This window comes from Tachypleus tridentatus, chromosome 8, assembly GCF_004210375.1.
Source record: "Tachypleus tridentatus isolate NWPU-2018 chromosome 8, ASM421037v1, whole genome shotgun sequence".
In the NCBI taxonomy this organism is placed as follows: domain Eukaryota; kingdom Metazoa; phylum Arthropoda; class Merostomata; order Xiphosura; family Limulidae; genus Tachypleus; species Tachypleus tridentatus.
In genome coordinates this window covers 30375910-30397216 of record NC_134832.1, presented here as the reverse complement: position 1 = coordinate 30397216, position 21307 = coordinate 30375910, and the positions used below count along the sequence as shown (strand labels likewise).

Here is a 21307-nt window from a genome sequence, read left to right as displayed (position 1 = left end):
CCATAGCCTCACGAGGTACCTATGTGGTAAAGTAAGTCTTGTATCTCGAGCAGCTAAATTACCAACACCACAACATAATGCAAACATAAAGAACAATGTTATTGAAAAGACAGTAATGCGTATTATCTATAACACCTATTGAACTGCTTTTGTGGAATTTTATATTACTATTAGTTTCTAAACTCTTCTAGCGGAATGTTTGCGAACTTACAACGTTAGAAACCGACAGACCACAGGTGTAGGCTTGTGCTTAGCTACAAACAATAGCAGCTCTTTTAGATATCTGTCATGGCCATGGAGGCGTAGAACACTGGAAATGGATTGACTGTCCACGTTAAGCTCACATTACTTTACTCTAAGACAATATCAGAAACAATGCAGCATTTAGGATTTTAGAATTGCCAAGCCACTGATTTCAATTAAGTGGCCCTAGTTTATGAATGACCACTAAACTAGAAAATAGAGCTGTATATATATATATATATACAGTAGGAAATAAAGTAGTTGCCATATAAGAACACAAAGTTACAATTTCTAGCAGACACTGCTTGATTTTTTTAAACTTATTAGTGTATCAATTGAGATAACCTGTCTCTCAGTCCAGTAAATATCAGCTTTAATCAGGGGCATTTCAGCTTCAACTCAATATATGGTGATATCTCTTACCTAATTGAATTAATTGTAGTTGACTTTAAATCAAATGCAGACATGTTAGAGATTGATGGACCTATAGCAGAAAATCTATGTGTGGATTATCTGTCATACAGAAGAGTTTAAACCGTCAAACATGAAATTATTTTACGCAGGATTAGAGTAAATTAACCTACGAATTCTTTGATTCTCCTTTTTTTATTAGCTGTATTTTTATGAGCATGCGCACGCATACTCTGTGAGCTCTTTTTTTCCCCACCTTTTTATTGTTTGTTTTTGAATTTCGCCCAAAGCTACACGAGGGCTATCTGCGTTATCCATCCCTAATTTAGCAGTGTAAGACTAGAGGGAAGGCAGCTAGTCATCACCACCAACCGCCAACTCTTGGGCTACTTTTTATCAAAGAATAGTGGGATTGACCGTCAGATTATAACGCCCCCACGGCTGAAAGAGCGAGCATGTTTGGTGGGATAGGAATTCGAACCCGCGATCCTCAGATTACAAGTCGAAAGCTTTAACCCACATGGCCATGCCGAATCTCACTCTCTTATTAGCTGTATTTTTATGCGACAGCAACACCAAGCTTGATACGCAGGCGCACGCTTACTCGATTCAGTTTTATTACTCATCAGGATTTCTACCAGCCTACCCTCAAATTGAAATTCTTTTAGTTAGAATTAGCGTAAATTAGTCTATGAGGCCTTTGATGTGGTCAAACAATCAATCAAAAGGATTTGATCTTCTGAGTACAATACTGTAATTAGATCTCAAATCGACCAAGCGATAACAAAGCTATGAGCTAACATTTTGTACTTGAAATTAAAACTCAGAACGGTTTTACGAACTACTATGCCCGCCTAAAAATTGACTTTTTTTCTCATGTAGAGATGCTATTTAAAAACTATGAACGCCAAATTATGTGCAAATAGTTAAAATTAAGTTCAGGAAATACACTATTCAAAGCTCAGTTGTTAAGTTGCACTGACTGATGTATTATGCAGCTAAATGTCAATGATTCATGTATAATTATGAAAAAATTGTAATACAATTATTGTATAGTCTAACACAGATCCTGCCTGGCAATACATAAGAGCATAAAAAGCTGTAGGAGAGACTGACTTCCCTTTGTCAGGCTCTGATGCAACAGTTGTATAGGACCTAACTCTGTCAGAACCTGTTGCATCAGTTGTGTAGGTTTGGGTTTGTTTTGAATTTCGCGCAAAGCTACACGAAGGCTATCTGCACTAGTCGTTTCTACTTTAGCAGCGTAAGACGAGAGAAGACAGCTAGTCATCACTACCCATCTCTAATTCTTGGGCTACTCTTTTAGCAACAAATAGTGGGATTTATCGTGATATTATAATGGCCCCACGACTAAAAGGGCGATCATGTTTGGTGTAATGGGGTTCGAACCCGCGGCCCTCAATCATTAGTCGGGTGCCTTAACCACCTAGCCATGCCGGACTAATCAGTTGTGTAGGACCTAACTCTATCAGAACTTGTTGTAACAGTTGTGTAGGACCTAACTGTATCAGATTTTGTTACATCTATTTGATTCAACAGTTGCGTAGTTTATTTTATTGCAGCGCGAAAAACACAACTTGATAAGACAGTTTGAAATCACTAAATTTCTAAAAATTATGTATCATCTACAAATAAAATATCTTATTTCTATTCGTGATATTTTTATGAAATCTTAGCACTGAAATTTCAAAAATATTTCAATACAATATGTTTTTTAGAAATTATTTAAAATGCTAATCTGTGTTACGGGTTTAATTATTGATTTTCGTATCCTCCTACATTCCTTTAAACCTTCTCAAAATTTGTTTTCTTTGAAGAACTGAAAATTTTATTTTGATTCGAAATTACTTTTACCAAGTCAAAATTATAAAAATGTGTGTTTTCTTATAGCAAAGCCACATCGGGCTATCTGCTGAGCCCACCGAGGGGAATCGAGTCCCACAAAATTATAAGCAAGCCTATTTTTTCTTAAATTGTTTACTGAAATATTTCATTTAGTAGCTGTAGAGTTTTACACACACATTATATTTACGTGTATATATATATATATCCGCACATTTATTTTCTTTGTCACAATAAATATCGCTCTAGTTACAAAAAGTTGCATCGTCTATATATTTCTAAGTACTTGGGCGGCTAAAATGAGTAGTGAAAGCCATTTGGCAGTGAAGACTACTCTGTGTGAAAATAAAATTACTGGTACCGGTAAAACTGATACTGCTACTAGCACTGTGACTAGTGTTACTTTGTCATACTCCATCTACAAGTTACAATAACTTCCAGAAAAACTGGAGTCACTGATACTGAGATACTCTGTGAAAATCAGTTCAAATACTTGGGTGGGATACTGGGAGAAGAAACTCGATCTCACAACCTATCAAATGATCATCATAAAGATTTAATTGAACCACTGTGAACTCGTGAACTTTAGGCAGATGAAACAAATAACATTCAGATGAATAACTGAATATTTTTTCTTATTGCTTCAACATATTATGATTCACATCCAAATACTAGCAAATTAAGATTCATCAACAAAAGTGGACCAAACACTGCGGTCGGTATTGGCAAAAAAATAACTATAGGAGTTTAGAATAATGTCGTTGAGTTTAAATTGCATCAACTGCTACTCAAAGAATACGTGGAGGTCACCTTATGTGGTCTGCAGTGAGAATGTTATCTACATGTATAGAAAACAAATTAGTGCTTGTCCTAATGCTTACTGTTTCTTCTGGTTTGATTTGTTTAGTTTATTTTGAAGTTTGCGCAAGTTTACACAAGGGCTGTATGCGCTAGTCATCTCTTAATTTAGCAGTGATGAAAGACAGATAGTCAACATCAACAAGAGCCAATTCTTTAACAGCTCTTTTGGGGATTAACTGTAACATTATAACGTCCCCACGACTGAAAGGGCGAGCACGTTCGATGATGGAGATTCGAACCTGTGACCGCCAAATTGCAAGTGCCTTGACCAACAAGCCATGCGTGTGGTTTTTCTGAAAAACAAACAAGGAAAGTGTACATACAGAACTAGAATTTCTGAGACATGTAATTGGAAGAGATAATGAGCTAACTTATCCACTTTAAACCAAAAGGCATGGTTGACACTAACTTATAAATAAGAAAAACAATTACTTGTTGTTTGTTTTTTATAATTTCGCGCAAAGCTACACTAGGGTTATCTGCACTAGTCATTACTAATTTAGTAGTGAGAAAAGAAGGGAATGCAGCTAGTCATTACCACCCACCGTTAACTATTGGACTGCTCTTACACCAACGAACAGTACGATTGACCGTAATATTAAAAACACCTAGATGAAAGGATGGACATGTTTGTGGGAAGAAAATTTGAGTACATGATCCTCAGCGATCCTAAACACTTGACCATGCCTGGCCATAAGAAAAAAGAAAGACAATAAGAGGTGTTAAGTTTCTGTGTGGACTTCACTAAGATGGCTCCAGAAACATGCAACTCATACACATAATATTTTGTAAGAAATTTATCAAAGATGGCTGTACCGTCATCAGTATTAAGTAAATTGTATTTTAATTTATCTGAAAATTATAACTTCTTTTTAAACATTTAAAAAAGCTTTAGTGAACATAATTGTTAGCTTGTCTTAGTCCAAACTGTCCATTTTATACAGAGGGCTGAATATATTGTGTTAAAATGAATTTAAATATACAAGATAACAAGCCATGTGACAACCACAGCTGATGTAAAATTCTGGTGGAACGTAATGTATCGTAACTACATTTTGATATTGTTTGGCCTGTAGTGAGTAGTTTGACACCATTGATAATTTATCACTTTCTGGAAGAATGTTGACAGTCCCTTCCAAATTAGTTATACATTTAAATCACAAAGATATGTTTTCGATAAAAAAAAATTAGAATTTCCAAACTGAAGACATTTCTTTTACTTAATGGCGTTGGAAAACTAGGGAATAAAGATCAACTTGGGGAATATAATAATAAAGAAAAAAAGACTTAAAGGAAGTGGTGCCTTAGCTATTGTAAACAAAGTTTGGTGTTTGTGACAGATGAGCATTCATGAACACAAAGGCCAATGGCAAAAGTCGTCCACGTGCCCCAAGCAACAGCACACAATATAGTCAAGAAGGATCTTTACCTGGAAATGAGGCTGGTAGGACATGCATTCAATAACATAAGGCTTTCAGTTATACCTTCCTTTCAACTATTGCTTTACTCAAGCAGTTAACAAACAAAAACGTTTCTCAAGTTTCAAGAAGCATCGTCTGTATATTTCTGTGTAACTGGACTGTTAAAAAGAGTACTTGAAACTGTTTTTATAGTTCACAAGTTGACTTATGGAGACCATACGTGAAGTAGTTCTATGCTTTGGACGTGATAGTCTTTTGGCAGTGGAAACTATTCTGCAGGACTATTGTCAAAATCCACGGTTGTTGGATAAAATATGACTAGAGGTAGCGAAATAAATGACGAAGGTATGGTAAGACTTCAAAATCGTTTATATAACCTATTCACCTTCTGTACTAGAAATAGATGCGAGTTATAATGGAATAGGAAGTTTGCTATAGTGAACGTAGGACGGCACACAACATGTGCAAGTGGAGTGAAATGTTTCCTGAATTTAATTAATGCACAATGAAGACAAAATGCTGCTAATATTCTTCTGACACTATAGACCTTTATAGACTAGAATTTGCCTTAAAAATGGACCATGCACCACTGGCGTAGCTAATGAATTTAAAGGAACTGAAAAGATGCAATCGTGCTGTAAGAGCGTAAATTTTTTTCGTCTGGAAAAGCACGATGAAAATGTATATGGACGTTTCCACAGCAAAACCATGTCTATGAAGATAATATTATAGTCTAAGGCATATGGCTACAGTGAAAACAAAAATACGTCTATTGATAGATAAACCTAGTGATTGAGAGAATTTAGAAGATGATTAGCTACGAAAACTGATGAATAACCATATTCATGGGCGTAATTTAAAAAAAAAAAACATATCCAGGCTATATGAACAATATATTTATAATATGGTCACACACTACAGACAAGAGTTCTTTACTTAACGTTCTGTATTCTAGTAGTTACCTGGCCATCTGGAAAAGGGATCATACTGGAATGTAGCGTATTCTGTTGTAAATTGCAAACACCGATTGTTATTTTTGTGTAGGTTTAGTGTTGTCAAATATTGATTCCACTCGTTGAGATGATGAGGTATGAAAAACCTAATGGAAGTACAGCATTATGAGTCGTTGTCTGATTGTTGAACACCCAAAGGCACCTAATGAATGGGCAAAATTATGAATCATCGCCTGTGTGTTGAGTAACCAAATGTTCAAGCCCTAATGGTGATCACAGGTTCAGATTTTAACTGTTTGTTTAAAAGTATCTTAGCTAAATGTAATTTGTACAATAGGAAAGTAGGGTAAAGAACAGAGACGTGTAGTATCCATTACCATTATCTTACCCTTCTATAATAATTCACAGAGAATGAACCTTAATTTACATGAGATAATTTTTATATAATTATTTCAAACTCAGTATTATCTATACCTGCTGTTGAAAAGAAAAATAGGTTGGAAAAAAAGGCTTAGCAAAAACAACAAACAATCACTCTTATCTTACTGGCCAGCATTCTTTCGGCTTGGGATGAGCATTCCTTCTAAGAAGATGTGTCGTGGGTTGAGTGGAAGGTTCTTACCATTCATGTAATTTTCTTCTTTTCTTTGTACCAACTTTAATGTGTCGTTGATTTCTTCAAAGAGTTACTATTTTAATATTAGTTTGTTTGTTTTTTAATTTCGCTCAAAGCTACACGAAAGTTTTCTGCTTTAGCCATCCCTAATCTAGCAGTGTAAGACTAGACGGATGGTAGTAAGTCATCACCACCCACCTCCAACTGTAGAGCAACAATTTTCTCAAAGAAATAATGGGAGTAACCGTCACGTAATAATGTTTCCACGGTAAGCATGTTTGGTGTGAAGGGGATTCGAACCCTCCACCCTCAGACTACGAGTCGAGCGCTCTAACCGTCTTGCCATGTCGGACCATTGTGATACTAGAACTGAGTACCTTAACAACGGAATTCTGCAAATTACTTAACTTGCCAGCGAAACATTGTCGTATTTTATATTTTAAACATCTATTTATATCATCATCAATACCCAAGAATTTCGAAGTATTCTATCTTTATTTTACAATTTCATATCCACAGTTTGTCAAGAGCTAAATTGTCTACCTTAATAATTATTCCTACCAAAATGCATTTTGTATCAGTTCACCAACATTCTGGCATGGTCAGCGAGCTGAATACTGCCAAATAAAAGCTTTTTGATATTGCGGGGTTACGTCTTAAAATAACCAACAAGCAACTTATTGATTGATTTGCGCAGTGCCTAATGTGACTGTACAATCTAAAGAAATGTATGTGAAAGTTGTTTCTCTGTGTTTTTTAATTTGACAAAGGCTACTCGAAAGCTATCTGTGCCAGATGTCCCTAATTTTGAAGTGATAGAATAAAGGGAAAGCAGCTAGTAAATACCACCCACCGCCAATTACTGGATTACTCTTTACTAACGAAATATGGGATTGATCATCACATAATAATTTCTCTACAAAAGAGAGGGCGAGCATGTTCGTGAGTCACAGATTGCGAGTCGAGTGCTCTAATAGCTAGACAATGACAATAAATACCCGTCTAGGAAACGTATGATGGATGTTTAATTAACTGGGTGCATTCATTTTCTACGCCTTCAGTAAATCGAAATTTTAACAGATGTTATCTTAAAACAACATAACGGACATTCAACATTTAAAACGAAATAGCTGTTTGGTTTTGATATCAACGATATTAGTTACATAATGGGAGTGATAATACATTGAACGCGTTACCCTTCCACATTGGTCTTAGTTTTAAAAGGTAAATAATAACGAGCATGTAACCTGTCATATCATTACAATATCGAAAAAAATGTTGTTGTTTAATTGAGAAATACGGGAAAAATGATAAGTTTGGTTGAAGTGTCTCAGTTGGTCTAATAATGCAACAAAATTTGAAAATATATATTTGAAATCGAATAATCTTAATGTTTGTTTGTTTTGAATTTCGCAAAAAGCTATACGAGGGCTATTTGCGCTAGCCGTCCCTAATTTAGCAGTGTAAGACTAGAAAGAGGGCAGCTATTCATCACCAACAACCGCCAACTCTTGGGCTACTCTCTTACCAACGAATAGTGGAATTGACCGTAACATTATAACGCCCTCACGGATGAAAGGGCGAGCATGTTTGGTGTGATGGGATTTGAACTCATGACCCTCAGATTATGAGTAGAGCGCCCTTACCGCCTGGCCAAATAATCTTATATTTAATATTTTTGAACGATATTTGCTTAACACTATAAAGTTAAGGCAAGTGTCAATGTTATTTATACTTTTAAATAGTGATCTGGGCAAAATAAGAGTTTAAATATCTCGTTAATAGTTAGAGTAAGCTTGTGGAGGTCAGGTATAAGTTATTGTCATGATCTGTCTAAATTAACAAATTCTACTTATTAATTAATTGATATTTTATTATACAGATTTAGTGGGTTTTTGTGCCTTGAGTCAGGTTAAACTTGACTTCAGAAGCGAAATTTCACGTACAGTGAATAATTTTGAAACGTTTATCAAGGTGTGTTATCAAAGAATGGCTTTACTGTCCTTTATAGAAATCTGTTATAATGAATTGGGACATCGTACAATAATATGACGTTACCATAGCCATTAAAAGAAGTATGACCGAAGATAGAGGAAGTAGTTTCAACAGTAATACTGGACCTTACACAAAGTGTACGTTAGGTCATTACTGTTTACAAGTTTTAGTTGATTATATCATCAGAAAGTTTGATATGTAATTAACGTGGTTAGATAAAAGAAATATTATATTGGTTGATAGTACAGTTCCAGTGGACATGTTTAACTTATGCAATTACTCAATATTCTAGTCTTCCTAATTTTTTGGGTCATCCAGCGGGTCAATGGTCACTTTAAATACTTTTAATGCTAAAATCTGAGGTTCAATTCACCGCGATATATTTTTGAATGATTAATTGATTATTTGGAATTACGCACAAAGCTACACAATAGCTTATCTGTGTTCTGCCCACCAGGAGTATCGATACCTGGTTTATAGCAGTAAGAGTCTGCAGACACACCACTGTGCCACTGGGAGCACTACCGCGATAGACGACGTGCAGATAACACATCGTGTAGTTTTGCATAACTAAATAAAACAATAGCTACCCGAATTGTAAATGAAACCCACATAAAAACCATCGGATAAATTACGAATATTATTTTTCTAATATATTTATATATATATTTACGTAACAGTTGGAATTTGGGTTCCTTACTTTGTTGATTACAGAAGCGTGATAATATGTGAATCACATAAAAATACCACCAAAATTACAATTACTCCTAGTAATTATTAATTGGGTTTATTTTGTAGTCTATAGTAGAAACTGGGTGACTTCATCTACCTTCTTTGGATTGTTTTTTATAATGACTATTTAAACTGGCAAAAACACAATATTACTTGTTTGTAATTCAGCACAAAGCTACATAAGATACTATCTCTACTCTGCTCATCACGGGTATTGAAATTCGGATTTTAGCGTTGTAAGTCGACAGACATACCACTGTGTCAGAGTACTTAGTATGATATAAAACATACTTTCCTTTAATTTCAGATTAGAATAATATTTTTTGAAAAATTCAAAATCTTTTTTCCAGAAAACTTTCTCTGGTTCCAGTTTGTATCAGTAATCTAATTAAAGACAGTTCATTAACAAAGTCATAGGTTAATCTGGAGTGACTTGTCCTTGGATTTGCCAGTTGGATATTACGTTTTTCTGTTCAATTTCGTGCAACGCTACCTGTGGGCTGTCTGCGCTAGCCATCCATAAGTTAGCAGCGATAGACTAGAGGAAAGACAGATACGTTAACACCACGCACCACCAATTCTTATACTACTCACTTATTAATAAACACTGGGATTGACCACCACTTTATAGCTCCCCCACGGCTAAAAGGGCAAGCATGTTTTCGAACCGTCAGATTGTGGGTCAAGCTCCCTAACCACCAGGCCATCCAGGGCTAATTTGAAAGTTAGCTCAAGACTTCGTTTTACCAAGCTCCCGAGTGCATGATTTCTGTTGTTTCGCCGTCTAAATTACACACTACTATGCAGCCTAAATTTACAGATAAAATTACAGTTAAATAATGTTTCCAGTCCCAAACAAAATTCTAAGCGGATTATATAGTTTGGAAACATCGGGTAATAATTAATTCAGTATACTGCTGCTTTGGTAAATCTGAAATTACAATGACATAGAGACGCATTTCAGCAATCCCTTAAAAGGTTTTATGAATTATATCCCCTTGGTAAATTTTTTTCTTCCTCAGAAACTATACCGAAATATTTTAAAATTTTATCACCTACAACTGTTTTCTCCAAATGAAATATTTTCGCTACTCACCTGTAACTCCTGGTGACACGTCTTGCTCGATAGCTGTTTCAAGCACACTCCTTTCCACGTGACAATAATTTTCGTTTATGTTGAAATGTTTCAAGTCATAGTGGTGGGACCTTTTAAATATTTTTCGCATTTTTGAAAGTGAAACAAAACTTAAACGCCCCACTGTGGACAAATATTAATACACTTCTGACGAGTAACTTAATAGTGAATTTCAATTAATCCAATATATTAACTCCCCTTAATAAAATCTACAAACAGGATGATAAAAGTTTACCCAGTAGTTTCTAGCAGTTCACAGCAATCTTTATCAGCAAGAGAGAATTATAAGTTAATGTTATGACGTTTGCTTTGAAGGATAGCCTTATCGTTATCATATCAATCTCTTGGCTTCTTTTATACATAGTCGAAGTTGACGGTTAAAATAATAACAGTTAAAGGTAACAAACAGAAAAATATTGAAGCAAGAAAAAAGGTTTTCATATAATCTCAAAGTGCAAAATGATTAGCTATCAAAGATATGCTATCATGGACACTTGGTATACATATACGACCTGTTCAAAAGGTTGTTGTTGGCTTTTATTAAGTCTTGATTTTCAGATATCGAAATATATGTGATCAAAAACGTCATTGATAATTTTGCAGACGCTTTTAGCCATACGTGTTATTTGAGTGAGCCACTTTAAAACACCAAACAAATTATTTTTAATTATAAATCGTGCTTTTTTAGCATTGAAAACATTCATATATGTGAACAGCTACTGATGGCAACAAAATTAGGTCAAATGTTATGTCATATACAGTAAGTTTCTATATGTCTAATCTTGACGGTCGTATAAAACACCAAATACGTTTAAGTCCATCATGTTTCAAAAACACGTAAGTCCAAGAAGTCTGGATAAATATGAAGTAGAAATCCTATAACCAGAGCGCTTTCGAAAGATGGATTTTCTTCTTCAGGGGAACCTGTCGAAAGCGGTCGAGTTATAGGGTTTTTACTTCATTTTTATCAAGACTCCCAGTTTGCCCCCGAAGAAGAAAGCTGCACCTTTCGAAACCGCTCGGGTTATAGGGTTTCTATTTCATTTTTAAATACGTTTAAGTTACATTTCTTTCGTAGTTGAAACAGTGGTATGTTTACGAACTTACAACGCTAGGATCTGGGTTTCAACTGGGTTTGAAACAATAAAGCGACATATATTTTATAATTATCATTAGTTCAGTATGCTACCAAAAACGAAAACGCAGGCAAGTATCGTCGACATTTCTAGATGTTTTTCTTTGAATATATTTTATTGCCCCCCTAAATTCCATGTATCAATTTTAGACACAATTTATACGTACAATTTAGAGTGTCAACACTTTATATATCTTAATTTGGACAATTAATGTTTGTTAGAAAACAATGAATAGTCCTCACTATTTCTGTGGTCTTTTGATATGAATATAATACTGCTTTATGTGTTTCCAATTTAAACTAAATTCTTGAAGATTTTCGCAGTCGGGCTTGTTGTACAGGGAGAGGGTTGGCCATGTGGTAGAACTATCGATTCTAAATCTGTGCGATACCACTAAATACCACTCACTCCATTTTTCAACTGTAGTTGCGTTATAGAAGTGACAGTCAACTCCTTAGCGTGGATTATGGGTGTTAGAAAGCTGCTAACTAGCTGTCTTTCTTCTGCTTAGTAGTTCAAAATTATGAATGGGAACAGATAGCCTTAATAGTATCATTATAAATTCAAAACACCATGTTTTTGTTGATTACTGTCCAGTTATCAGATTGAATTTATTAAAAACTTTAACATCTGCCAAATTAATTTCACAACAATGCACTTTAAATAAACGTAGAAAGGATTTCGTTTTGTATTTTGCGCAAAGCTACACGAGGGGCATTAATCACTAGCCCGGTTAAATTTAACTTCACAAGTAGGGCAAAGAGAAGGTCTCTTCTGGGCACCCTCGATTGCTTTGCATCTCTTCTTGAGATGCTAAGTGTTAAATCGGAATACCTGTCACGATTTTTATTTATTTATTATACTCTCTCGAAATATTGATTGTGAGGTCTGAAACAGTGCATCAGCTGGTTCTCCCTGTTGACTATATCATATCTTGCAAGATAACAAAATGGCGAAGGTTGATACAGCAGTAGCACTGTGATGAAAATATTAGAAAATTAATCAAGACATCTTCCTATTAAATATTTTTATATTGGTCATGTTACAAACGAAGATATGACTAAACAAAGGTATCGAATATCGGAAAAAAAAACTTTTCAAACTTTTTATTTTAAGTATCTGATTTTCTCGCGAGATATCCAATCATAAAACACCCTCTTGTGCGAAACAAGAAACCTCGCGCGATCGTATTAGAGTTAGTCCGACAAAAACGCTTATGCTGGAACACTATCTCATCTCCAACAAACATACCGACTTAGATTACCGATATTTCAGATAAGTTTAATCCAGAATTAAGCCGGATCAGATTGTGTGAAAACATTAAAAATAAGCTAGTTCTTTCGCACGTGCACGTATTCGGAATGTTTCGCATACAGTATGTTTTATGTTTTTTTGTAGTTAACCACAAAGCTACTCAAAGGTCTATCTGTAGTCTGCCCACCACGGGTATCGAAATCGGTTTCTAGCGTTGTAAGTCTACAGACATGCCGCTTTGCCACTGTGGGAAGGAAGATACGTTTTATGACTGTCAGATTTAGCAGTTTTGTAATCTTGTAATGAAATTGTGTAATCCATGCAAACTAGGCCTAAAAAATTGGTGCAATTAATAAAGATACGTGTACATGCGCAGTCTTCCCGCAAAATTATTTAGTTGTATTTTAATAACTGCGTACATTCAGCGATGTGAACTTCATTAATTACGTGACGAATCAGCATTTCGTTTTCTCATTACAAAATATTTTAATTTATTAATTCGTTGTTCTTGATATGAGGAAGTAAGTCATGCATTATCATTATTTTCAAAATAAATGGCACATAGATAGCAGCACAAGCCTAAAGTCGACATCTTCCCCGCCACTGTATACAGAAAATAAATCAAGCCCAGTAGCTCTATCAAAATTCTTTCGACATTACCCTTCTAACCCCGAGGAGTGAAGAGAAACAAAAGATTCTGACCACCCTTGGTTGTCTTTCAGGTCCAAAAATCCTCTATTCCTATTTTTTAAGACTTAAAATACTTTAAAACTTAAATTTTTTGCCATTAATTAATTTGATTCTTTGACCTTTCGCGCTCAATATTTTATCATATAACGTACACATTTCCTCAGAATTTAGAAAATTAATTAATTATTTTTTAAATGCTTTCCTCAAACCTCTTTGAATTATTTTTATTAAATATTTCTGTACTACTTTCCAGCTATAAAATAGATTAAAAAGCGGCGTTTTCTTTGACGGTTTACACTGGTGACCACCGTTACAACTCTTTTACCAACGAATAGTGGTCTTGAGCGTCACATAATAACGCCCCCAGGGCTGTGCAAAAGGCGAGTATGTTTGGTGTAACGAGGATGCGAACCCGTTACACCCTCAGATGAGGAGTTGAACGCCTTAATCAACCTGGCCATCTCGGACCGACATCTCACTACCAGAATTAAGCCAAAATATAGGTTTGTAGTTTGAGTAAATACTGTGTACAGTATATTCAGACTTGTTTCGTTAGTTTATTTTTACGAATCCTATTTGCATGTTTCTAGATTCCTAATTTTTTTGTTTCATACTAAAGTGAAGATAAATTATTATTGTGTTTAAAATGTGTATTTCGCACTGAGTTCGGTTTGAACTTTGTGCATAGCTATTGGAGGAATAGCTGTGCTATCCGCCTGTAATTCAATTAACCAGCACAACCTACCGCCAACTCTTGGGCTACTGTTTTACCAACTATTATAACATCTTTACCGCTGACAGGGAAAGAATGTTCGATGAAAGGGAATGAAACCTGCGGCTATGCCAAGTCAATACTTTATACTAAGTCTACCAAGGTTAAGAAGGCATAGCTTTATGATGATAACACACCTTATGAAACGTGATGCGGGAATAACACTACTACAAACCATTGAAGATTAAACAAAGTCTAAACAAGTCATTGTTACCATAATAACTATGTCTTCATTTTAACAAAAACAGAACCAAATATTGTCATGGATATTGAATAACAATGGTTTTAAACTAGGTCTGATTTCAGCTGGTTGGTGCTGAATTGTCATTAAAGGGCATATTATAAATACACATGTTTAGAAATGCCTACAACTTAGGACAGTAAATATTAAACGGGTACGAGTGGAAATTACAAAACTCAACACGTTAAAGGCTTAAATACCATTGAGTTGTAAATCTGTTTTTTCAATGTCCAGTAACCTGCAAAATCGACAAACGCTTCATATCATAATTAGTTTCTTTATAATTCGGTGTATATTACAAACGTGCCTGTGACTTTCCGCTTTCATGATTTATAAAAATGTTTTTTTTTTAGATTTTTAAAGCAAAAATTGATAATCTAATTGAAGGCATTGTCAACAGCCGCAGCAGTTGAAATTATTTGAGATAGGATTAGAATGAATTAATCTATATTACATTTTTTTTCCTTTTTATCAACTATAATTTGTGAGCCAGTAATACCGAGCATGGAGCCGCGTAATTTCGATTTGATTTCATTACTCATTAGGATCTCCACGAGCCTACCTTCAAACTGAAATTCTTTTAGACAGGATTAGAGTAAATTAATCTCAATGAGATCTTAAGCGTAGTCAAATACATTAAACGAAAGGGTTTGACCTACTGAGCCCGAAACTGTAATTAGATCTCAATTGGTTTAGAGACGACGGAACTATGAGATAAAAGTTTGTAGTTGAGAAAACCAAGTCAAGTCAAATTATTTCTATGAGCCACTTAACTGTGTCTAAAAATGCATCTAATTGACATTAACTTATGATCAGAGTTAGCCACCTACTTAGAGATAGATTAAGATCAACTCGACAATGAGTGTAACTAATTATTTATATTTTTATGTTCTTACTTGGATAAGAGATTAAAATTAAACTTTTGTGTGAATAGAAGCAATTATTATAAACAGTAGGTCAGTACCGAGTTTAGTTGTTACTTCTTTTAATTTTATTGGTTTACTAAAGTGCGTATTTCAGTGATCCGCATTGTACCGTAGAAAAGAAGTTTAATTTGGTTCGGGTTTTGTTTTTGGTATTACTTTTCTAATACCCACTTTTATCCACAGTAAATAATGGACGTGGCAATCATCCAAATGTATAAGGAGTTCACATAGCTATTAGTGATAAGGCCTTGCATGGCCAGGTGGTTAAGTTAGTCGCCTCGTAATCTGGTAATTCGAATCCCCGTCACACCAAACATTCTCGTCTTTTCAGTCGTGGGGGCCTTATAAAGTTATGATCAATCCCACTATTCGTTGGTAAAAGAGTAGCTCAAAAGTTGGCGGAGGGCGATGATAACTAGCTGCCTTCTCTCTAGTCTTACACTGCTAAATTAGGGACAGCTAGCGCAGATAGCTCTCGTGTAGCTTTGCGCAAAATTCAAACAAACAATTGCATTATACACTTAACAAAGTGGCGCCATCTGTTACGTTTAACTTAAAGAAATATTCCATATAGAGGGGTCACGATATTGTATAAGCGACTCAAAATCTACAAATATAATTATTATTTTTAAAAACCTTTGTAGCTTTCTTTCAAATTTTACAAATACCATAACAGTAAAAATAAAATTTTACAACCACTGTAAACGTTCACTGTAAACTAGGCTAGAACTTGAGAAATTTTCGTTAAATTTATTACATAAGCAACTACCCTTTCTAAATTGTGTATTTTAACATTTCCTTATTGAGTGTACATCTGTGAGAGGTAACGTTAATCGTAGGTCGTGGCGACGTCTAAATACCAGTTTCACTTATTCCTCAGTGGCACAGGTTATATATTACTTGGTGTTACAACTTAAGTTATAGTTTTCTTAGTGTCATAATTTAAATTACATACTACTTGTTTTATATCATAACTTATGCCCTCCTGTGTCACAGTGGCATGTCTACGAATTATATCGCTAAAATTCGGGTTTCGATACCCGTGGTGGGCAGAGCACGGAAAGCCCTTTGTATTGCTTTGTACGTAATTATAAACAACAACACTTACCGAAAGAATGTTTTATGTACAAAAGTTGCAAGATTTTCATCAGTTGGAAAAATCAAGTGGCAACTTTTCCTCTTAACTCATTATCAATCAATATATTTCTGTGTACAGCTTCTACTGGACTTATTAATATTGCTTGGCATGGCCAGGTGGTTAAGGGACTCGACTCGTAATATGAGGGTCACGTGTTTGAATCCTCGTCACACCAAACATGCTCGCCCTTTCAGCCGTGGAGGCGTTATAATATCACGATCAATCCCACTATTTGTTGTTAAAAGAGTAGCCCAAGAGTTGGAGATGGGTGATGATGACCAGCTGTCTTATCTCTAGTCTTACACTGCTCGATTAGGGACAGCTAGTGCAGATAGCTCTCGCGTAACTTTGTGCGAAATTTAAAACAAACCAAACAAACTTATTAATGTGGATAAAGTTTCCAGTACTGGTATTCTGAATAAACAAATTTCTCTCTGAAAATGGTGTAATCTTATAGCACTATGTTTTGTTAAAACTAGTCCTTTCTTTCTGCTTTTTTAATCTTCTGAATAAACAAATTTCTCTCTGAAAATGGTGTAATCTTATAGCACTATGTTTTGTTAAAACTAGTCCTTTCTTTCTGCTTTTTTAATCTTCTGACTAAACAAATTAAACTTTTGAAAAATTATACGCTTAGAATATTTTTATTTATCCTGTTTTGGCAGATTTTTTTTTAATCTAGTCCTTTTTGAGTCTTATAAGATAAGTAAACTGGATATTTAAATTTTAAGAACTAAAATAAGAAACTTATCCACAAATTTAAGACATGTCAGACCGAGCTATTGAAATATTTTTTCCAATAAATTCATATTCAATAACGAAATGGAAGAAAAATAAAAATAATTTATTTATAATTTTTGCACGTCATCAGTTTATTTCATTGTTAAAGTATGTCCGTGAACTATAAAAGTTTTGATACAGCTATTCATGGTGGCTAGTAAATTACTCGAATAGTTTTAAATATCTAGTTAGATATGTATATATTCTATATGTATATATTCTACGAGTTTCAAGACAGTGTGTTTGTGTGTATATATATATATACATTCCCCAGTGCTCATACCCAAAGATTATACAAGTGACCTTAACAGAATTACTGTTACTAATCATACACAAGTCCATTCAATAGCATGTGTTCTTTTTCATATGGTAGGCTTCCTTTTTAATCCAGTGGATTACATTTGTCGAAACACGAAACGAGATGTTTATTTGAGGATCCTCAGTTCAGTATGTTACAACCGCTTTTACAAGAGACGACTTATATCTATACTTGGTTCGTTTCTTTCTCTCTTTTTTTCGATGCTTTTTCCTGGTCTTAAGCACTTAGTAACAAAAGAACAAGTCCATGAAAGATAATAAATAGATTACCGCTAGCTCACAAAACGGAATTACAAAGACGACAAATGAAATGATGATACATTTACGTCATAAGCCCAGAGCAATAACCCTAAAAATCATTAATAATCAGAAAATAAGGCCATCAGTTCTATTAGGCAGGCAGATCAGTATATTCTATCATGTTTTAATACTAGATAAATACGTATTTTTAGAAAGATATTTTAAACACTAACAGAGTAAAAACACAAGATTCAGTGCGTCATCCAAACATATCAGAGCATTAGCTCAAAACGTTTCTAACATTGTCCTAAAATACCGATATTATAAATACAGTCTATTACCGCAACACTTATATAGTGTGATATCAGAATTTGTAAGCAACACCTATTTAATTTTATGTCAGAATAAAAATCGACACTTATCTAATGTTATACTAAAATATTAAATAATACTTATCTAGTGCCATACTATAAAAACTCACGAATGTAGTTTTATACTTACGTACTGAAGCAACACGAATTTAGTGTTACAATACTAAAGAGACGCGTAGCTAGTGTTATACTAAAATACTGAAGCAACATATATCTAAAGTTATAATAGAATATTAAACCAATATGTATCTAATTTTATACTAGAGTACTGAAGCAACAGGTATCTAGTATTATTTTAGAAAACTAAAACAACACGCACCTAGTTTTGATACAAGAATACTAAATCATCCTATAGCTAGTGTTATACTAGAATACTAAAGCAACATTTATCTAACATTACACTAAAATATTAAATCAACACGTATCCGGTATTATACTACTATACTAGAGCAACATGTTTGTTTGGTTTGTTTGTTTTGAATTTCGCGCAAAGCTGCAGGAAGGCTATCTGCGTTAGCCGTCCCTAATTTAGCAGTGTAAGACTACAGGGAAGGCAACTAGTTATCAGCACCCACCGCCAACTCTTGGGCTATTCTTTTACCAACCAATAGTGGGCTTGACTGTCACATTATAACGTCTCCACGGCTGAAAAGGCGAGCAGGTTATTCAATATTACTCAATAACAAGTCAGCACATGCTTAACATTACTCAATGATAAGTCAACATATGCTTAACATCACTCAATACTTAGTCAACATATGCTTAACATTACTCAATACTTAGTCAACATATGCTTAACATTACTCAATACTTAGTCAACACATGCTTAACACTATTCTACAGTAAGAAGATAATTTCTGCTTAACATTCTACAAGTTTATTAAATATTCTCGTGTTTTAACAGAACTAAGTCAACATGTGCCTAATAGTGTACTAATGTATTAAATTATTTCAAATATAGCACTGTAGTGCTCTCCTGGATAAAAGTTACGACGTGTGTCTAGTAAAACTTGATTCCTTTAATTAAGATAAGTTTTTTTTTCTTAAGAATAAATGTGTATCTTTTGTTTTGTTTACTGTCAAATACTGGGTGCTTACATAATGACTTCAGTACTTTCTTAGTGATTTTGCTGATGTATGTACGAGGTTGTCAATCTGTCTAATACACTCCATGATTACTTCCTTGGAGTGTTACAAATAGATGCGAAAGAGCGAACGTTAAATGACCTATGTTTTTAGAAAATTGTGGATGCCGGATGACTAGATCATATATGAACATCTCATAAGTAGTAAATTATTTCCTAACCCTTAAATTACACCGACTTGATTTCATGTCATTCACTAGCGGTGCGGTCCATATATTGCATCATATTAAATGATTTTATGAGTTACAACACTCGCGGGAACGAATACTGTCATCAAACAAGATGTTCATCATTTCAACTGTGTGGATGTCATATTGTGAGGGTCAATCCCACTATTTGTTGATCCAGTGTAGTCCAAAAGTTAGCGGTGGACGTTGTTGATCAGCTGTCTTCCCTCCAACTAACGCAGGTAGTCCTCACTGAGCTAGTTTGTTGAAATTTAACAAACAAAAGGGCCGCTCTGTGACTAACAAAGTCCTAGATCCGAAAACAGTTAAACAATTCAGTATGTAAGGGTTCAATACTAAATTTAAAAGTCCACGGTAGTTCTGGACTCTAGATGACAAGTTTTCCAGTCATAAGTAAAGTAAACAGAAAATCAATAACTAGGTTTGAAATTCTTCTTATCAAATGTATACCTTGAAATTCGCCACAAAAAACAATAACAACAAAAACAGTTGAGGTTATATCAAGATGATTCCAATTTTGCAAGGATCAGCGAAGAAAATATGAAGTAAACTTCTGATGATATCCGCGTTTGTTCGTTTGTTGTTTTTTTATGAGTATTTTTTAATTTGAGTAATTAGTTAGTTTCTAACCAGATCGGGCAATAGCAAGATCAGATGGTCAGGACGCTCCACTCGCAATCTGATTTTAGTCACGGGTTCGAATCCACGTCGCAGCAAACATGCCCACCTTTTCAGTCGTAGGAGCGTCATAATGTGAGGGTCAATCCCAATATTCGTCGGTAAAAAGAGTAGCTCAAGGGTTGACGGTGGGTGGTGATGACTAGCTGCCTTCCCTCTAGTCTTACACTGCTAAAATAGAGATGGCTAGCGCAGATAGCCCTCGTGTAGCTTTCCGAGAAATTCAGAATAAAAAAAAAAAATCTTACCAGATTGACAGTCGACATATTAGTTATACTTGTTTTCGTGTAAATCGTTTACATAAATATCATTCATCAAAGCTACTTATATTTTATTACATTACATTTTTTATAAAACAATCACAGTTAATTCAAAGTCGGACTGAAAGATTAAAAATAAAATAACTAATAATTTCCCGTAAATAAAAAAAGAGTCTCCATTTACAGGAAATGCTTTTCATCTCAAATCATAGCTCACGAACAAGCTTCGTAGGCCACGCTGTTGCAATTAAAATGAGAAACGATCAGCGCATGCATCGCTTCGTACTCGTTGCACGCGTTGTCATGGCAACTACATCGCCCTCGGTGTAGCTCAAACGCTTCATTTCTTTACATATCGCATCCTATTTTCTCGATCAGCACGAATATTACTTAATTACTCTAGGATTATGCAGATCCGCATCTTGTAGGTGTATATTCGCTCGGTTTTACCCTTAAATGTCTATAGGTTTTGGTTTGTTTTACTTTCGCGCAAAACATTACGGCGACATTAAATGGCACTACTATTTCGCTTTCCTGTGAATTACTTTGTGCATTAATTAAAAGTAATTTAAGATTTAATAGAAAAGTGTTGTGTTTTGGAGGGGGCTACGGTCAGTCAGTTTCTTGAAAATTATTTTACGAAACCACACTGTTACAAGAACTGCCTTTGAGCAGAAGTAATTCATATAATGCTCACTATTCCAAGCTACTATTAGCCATTTAAAACATTCGAAACGACTGCATCTTTGTTCAGGTTAGCTTAACGCTCTCGTTTCTTTGTTGTAAAAGTTTCTATACACAGCATGTATAGCGGCAAGTCTGAAAGCTACTTTTAGCCTTCTAAAAGTAGTTTTCCAGTACATCCTGCAGGCAGAACACGGATTGCCCATTGTGTTGCTTTACGCTTTACAACAAATAAACAAATCAACTACGTGACATT

The 21307-nt window shown here is 34.7% G+C and overlaps 1 protein-coding gene across 2 annotated transcripts in view; it reads right to left on the bottom strand.

Annotated features, from left to right (window-relative positions):
- Positions 1 to 21307, bottom strand: part of LOC143222086 (cAMP-dependent protein kinase type II regulatory subunit-like) — a 126537-nt gene that overhangs the window by 63007 nt on the left and 42223 nt on the right. Inside the window, exon 1 of one of the 2 annotated variants that reach the window (XM_076448005.1) lies at positions 10192 to 10402. The exons of the other annotated variant lie outside the window; for it this stretch is intronic. Coding sequence (XP_076304120.1) covers positions 10192 to 10321 — 130 coding nt within the window. The 5' untranslated portion in view covers positions 10322 to 10402. Of the gene's footprint in view, positions 1 to 10191; positions 10403 to 21307 lie in introns of those variants that run through there. 2 annotated transcript variants of the gene reach the window in all.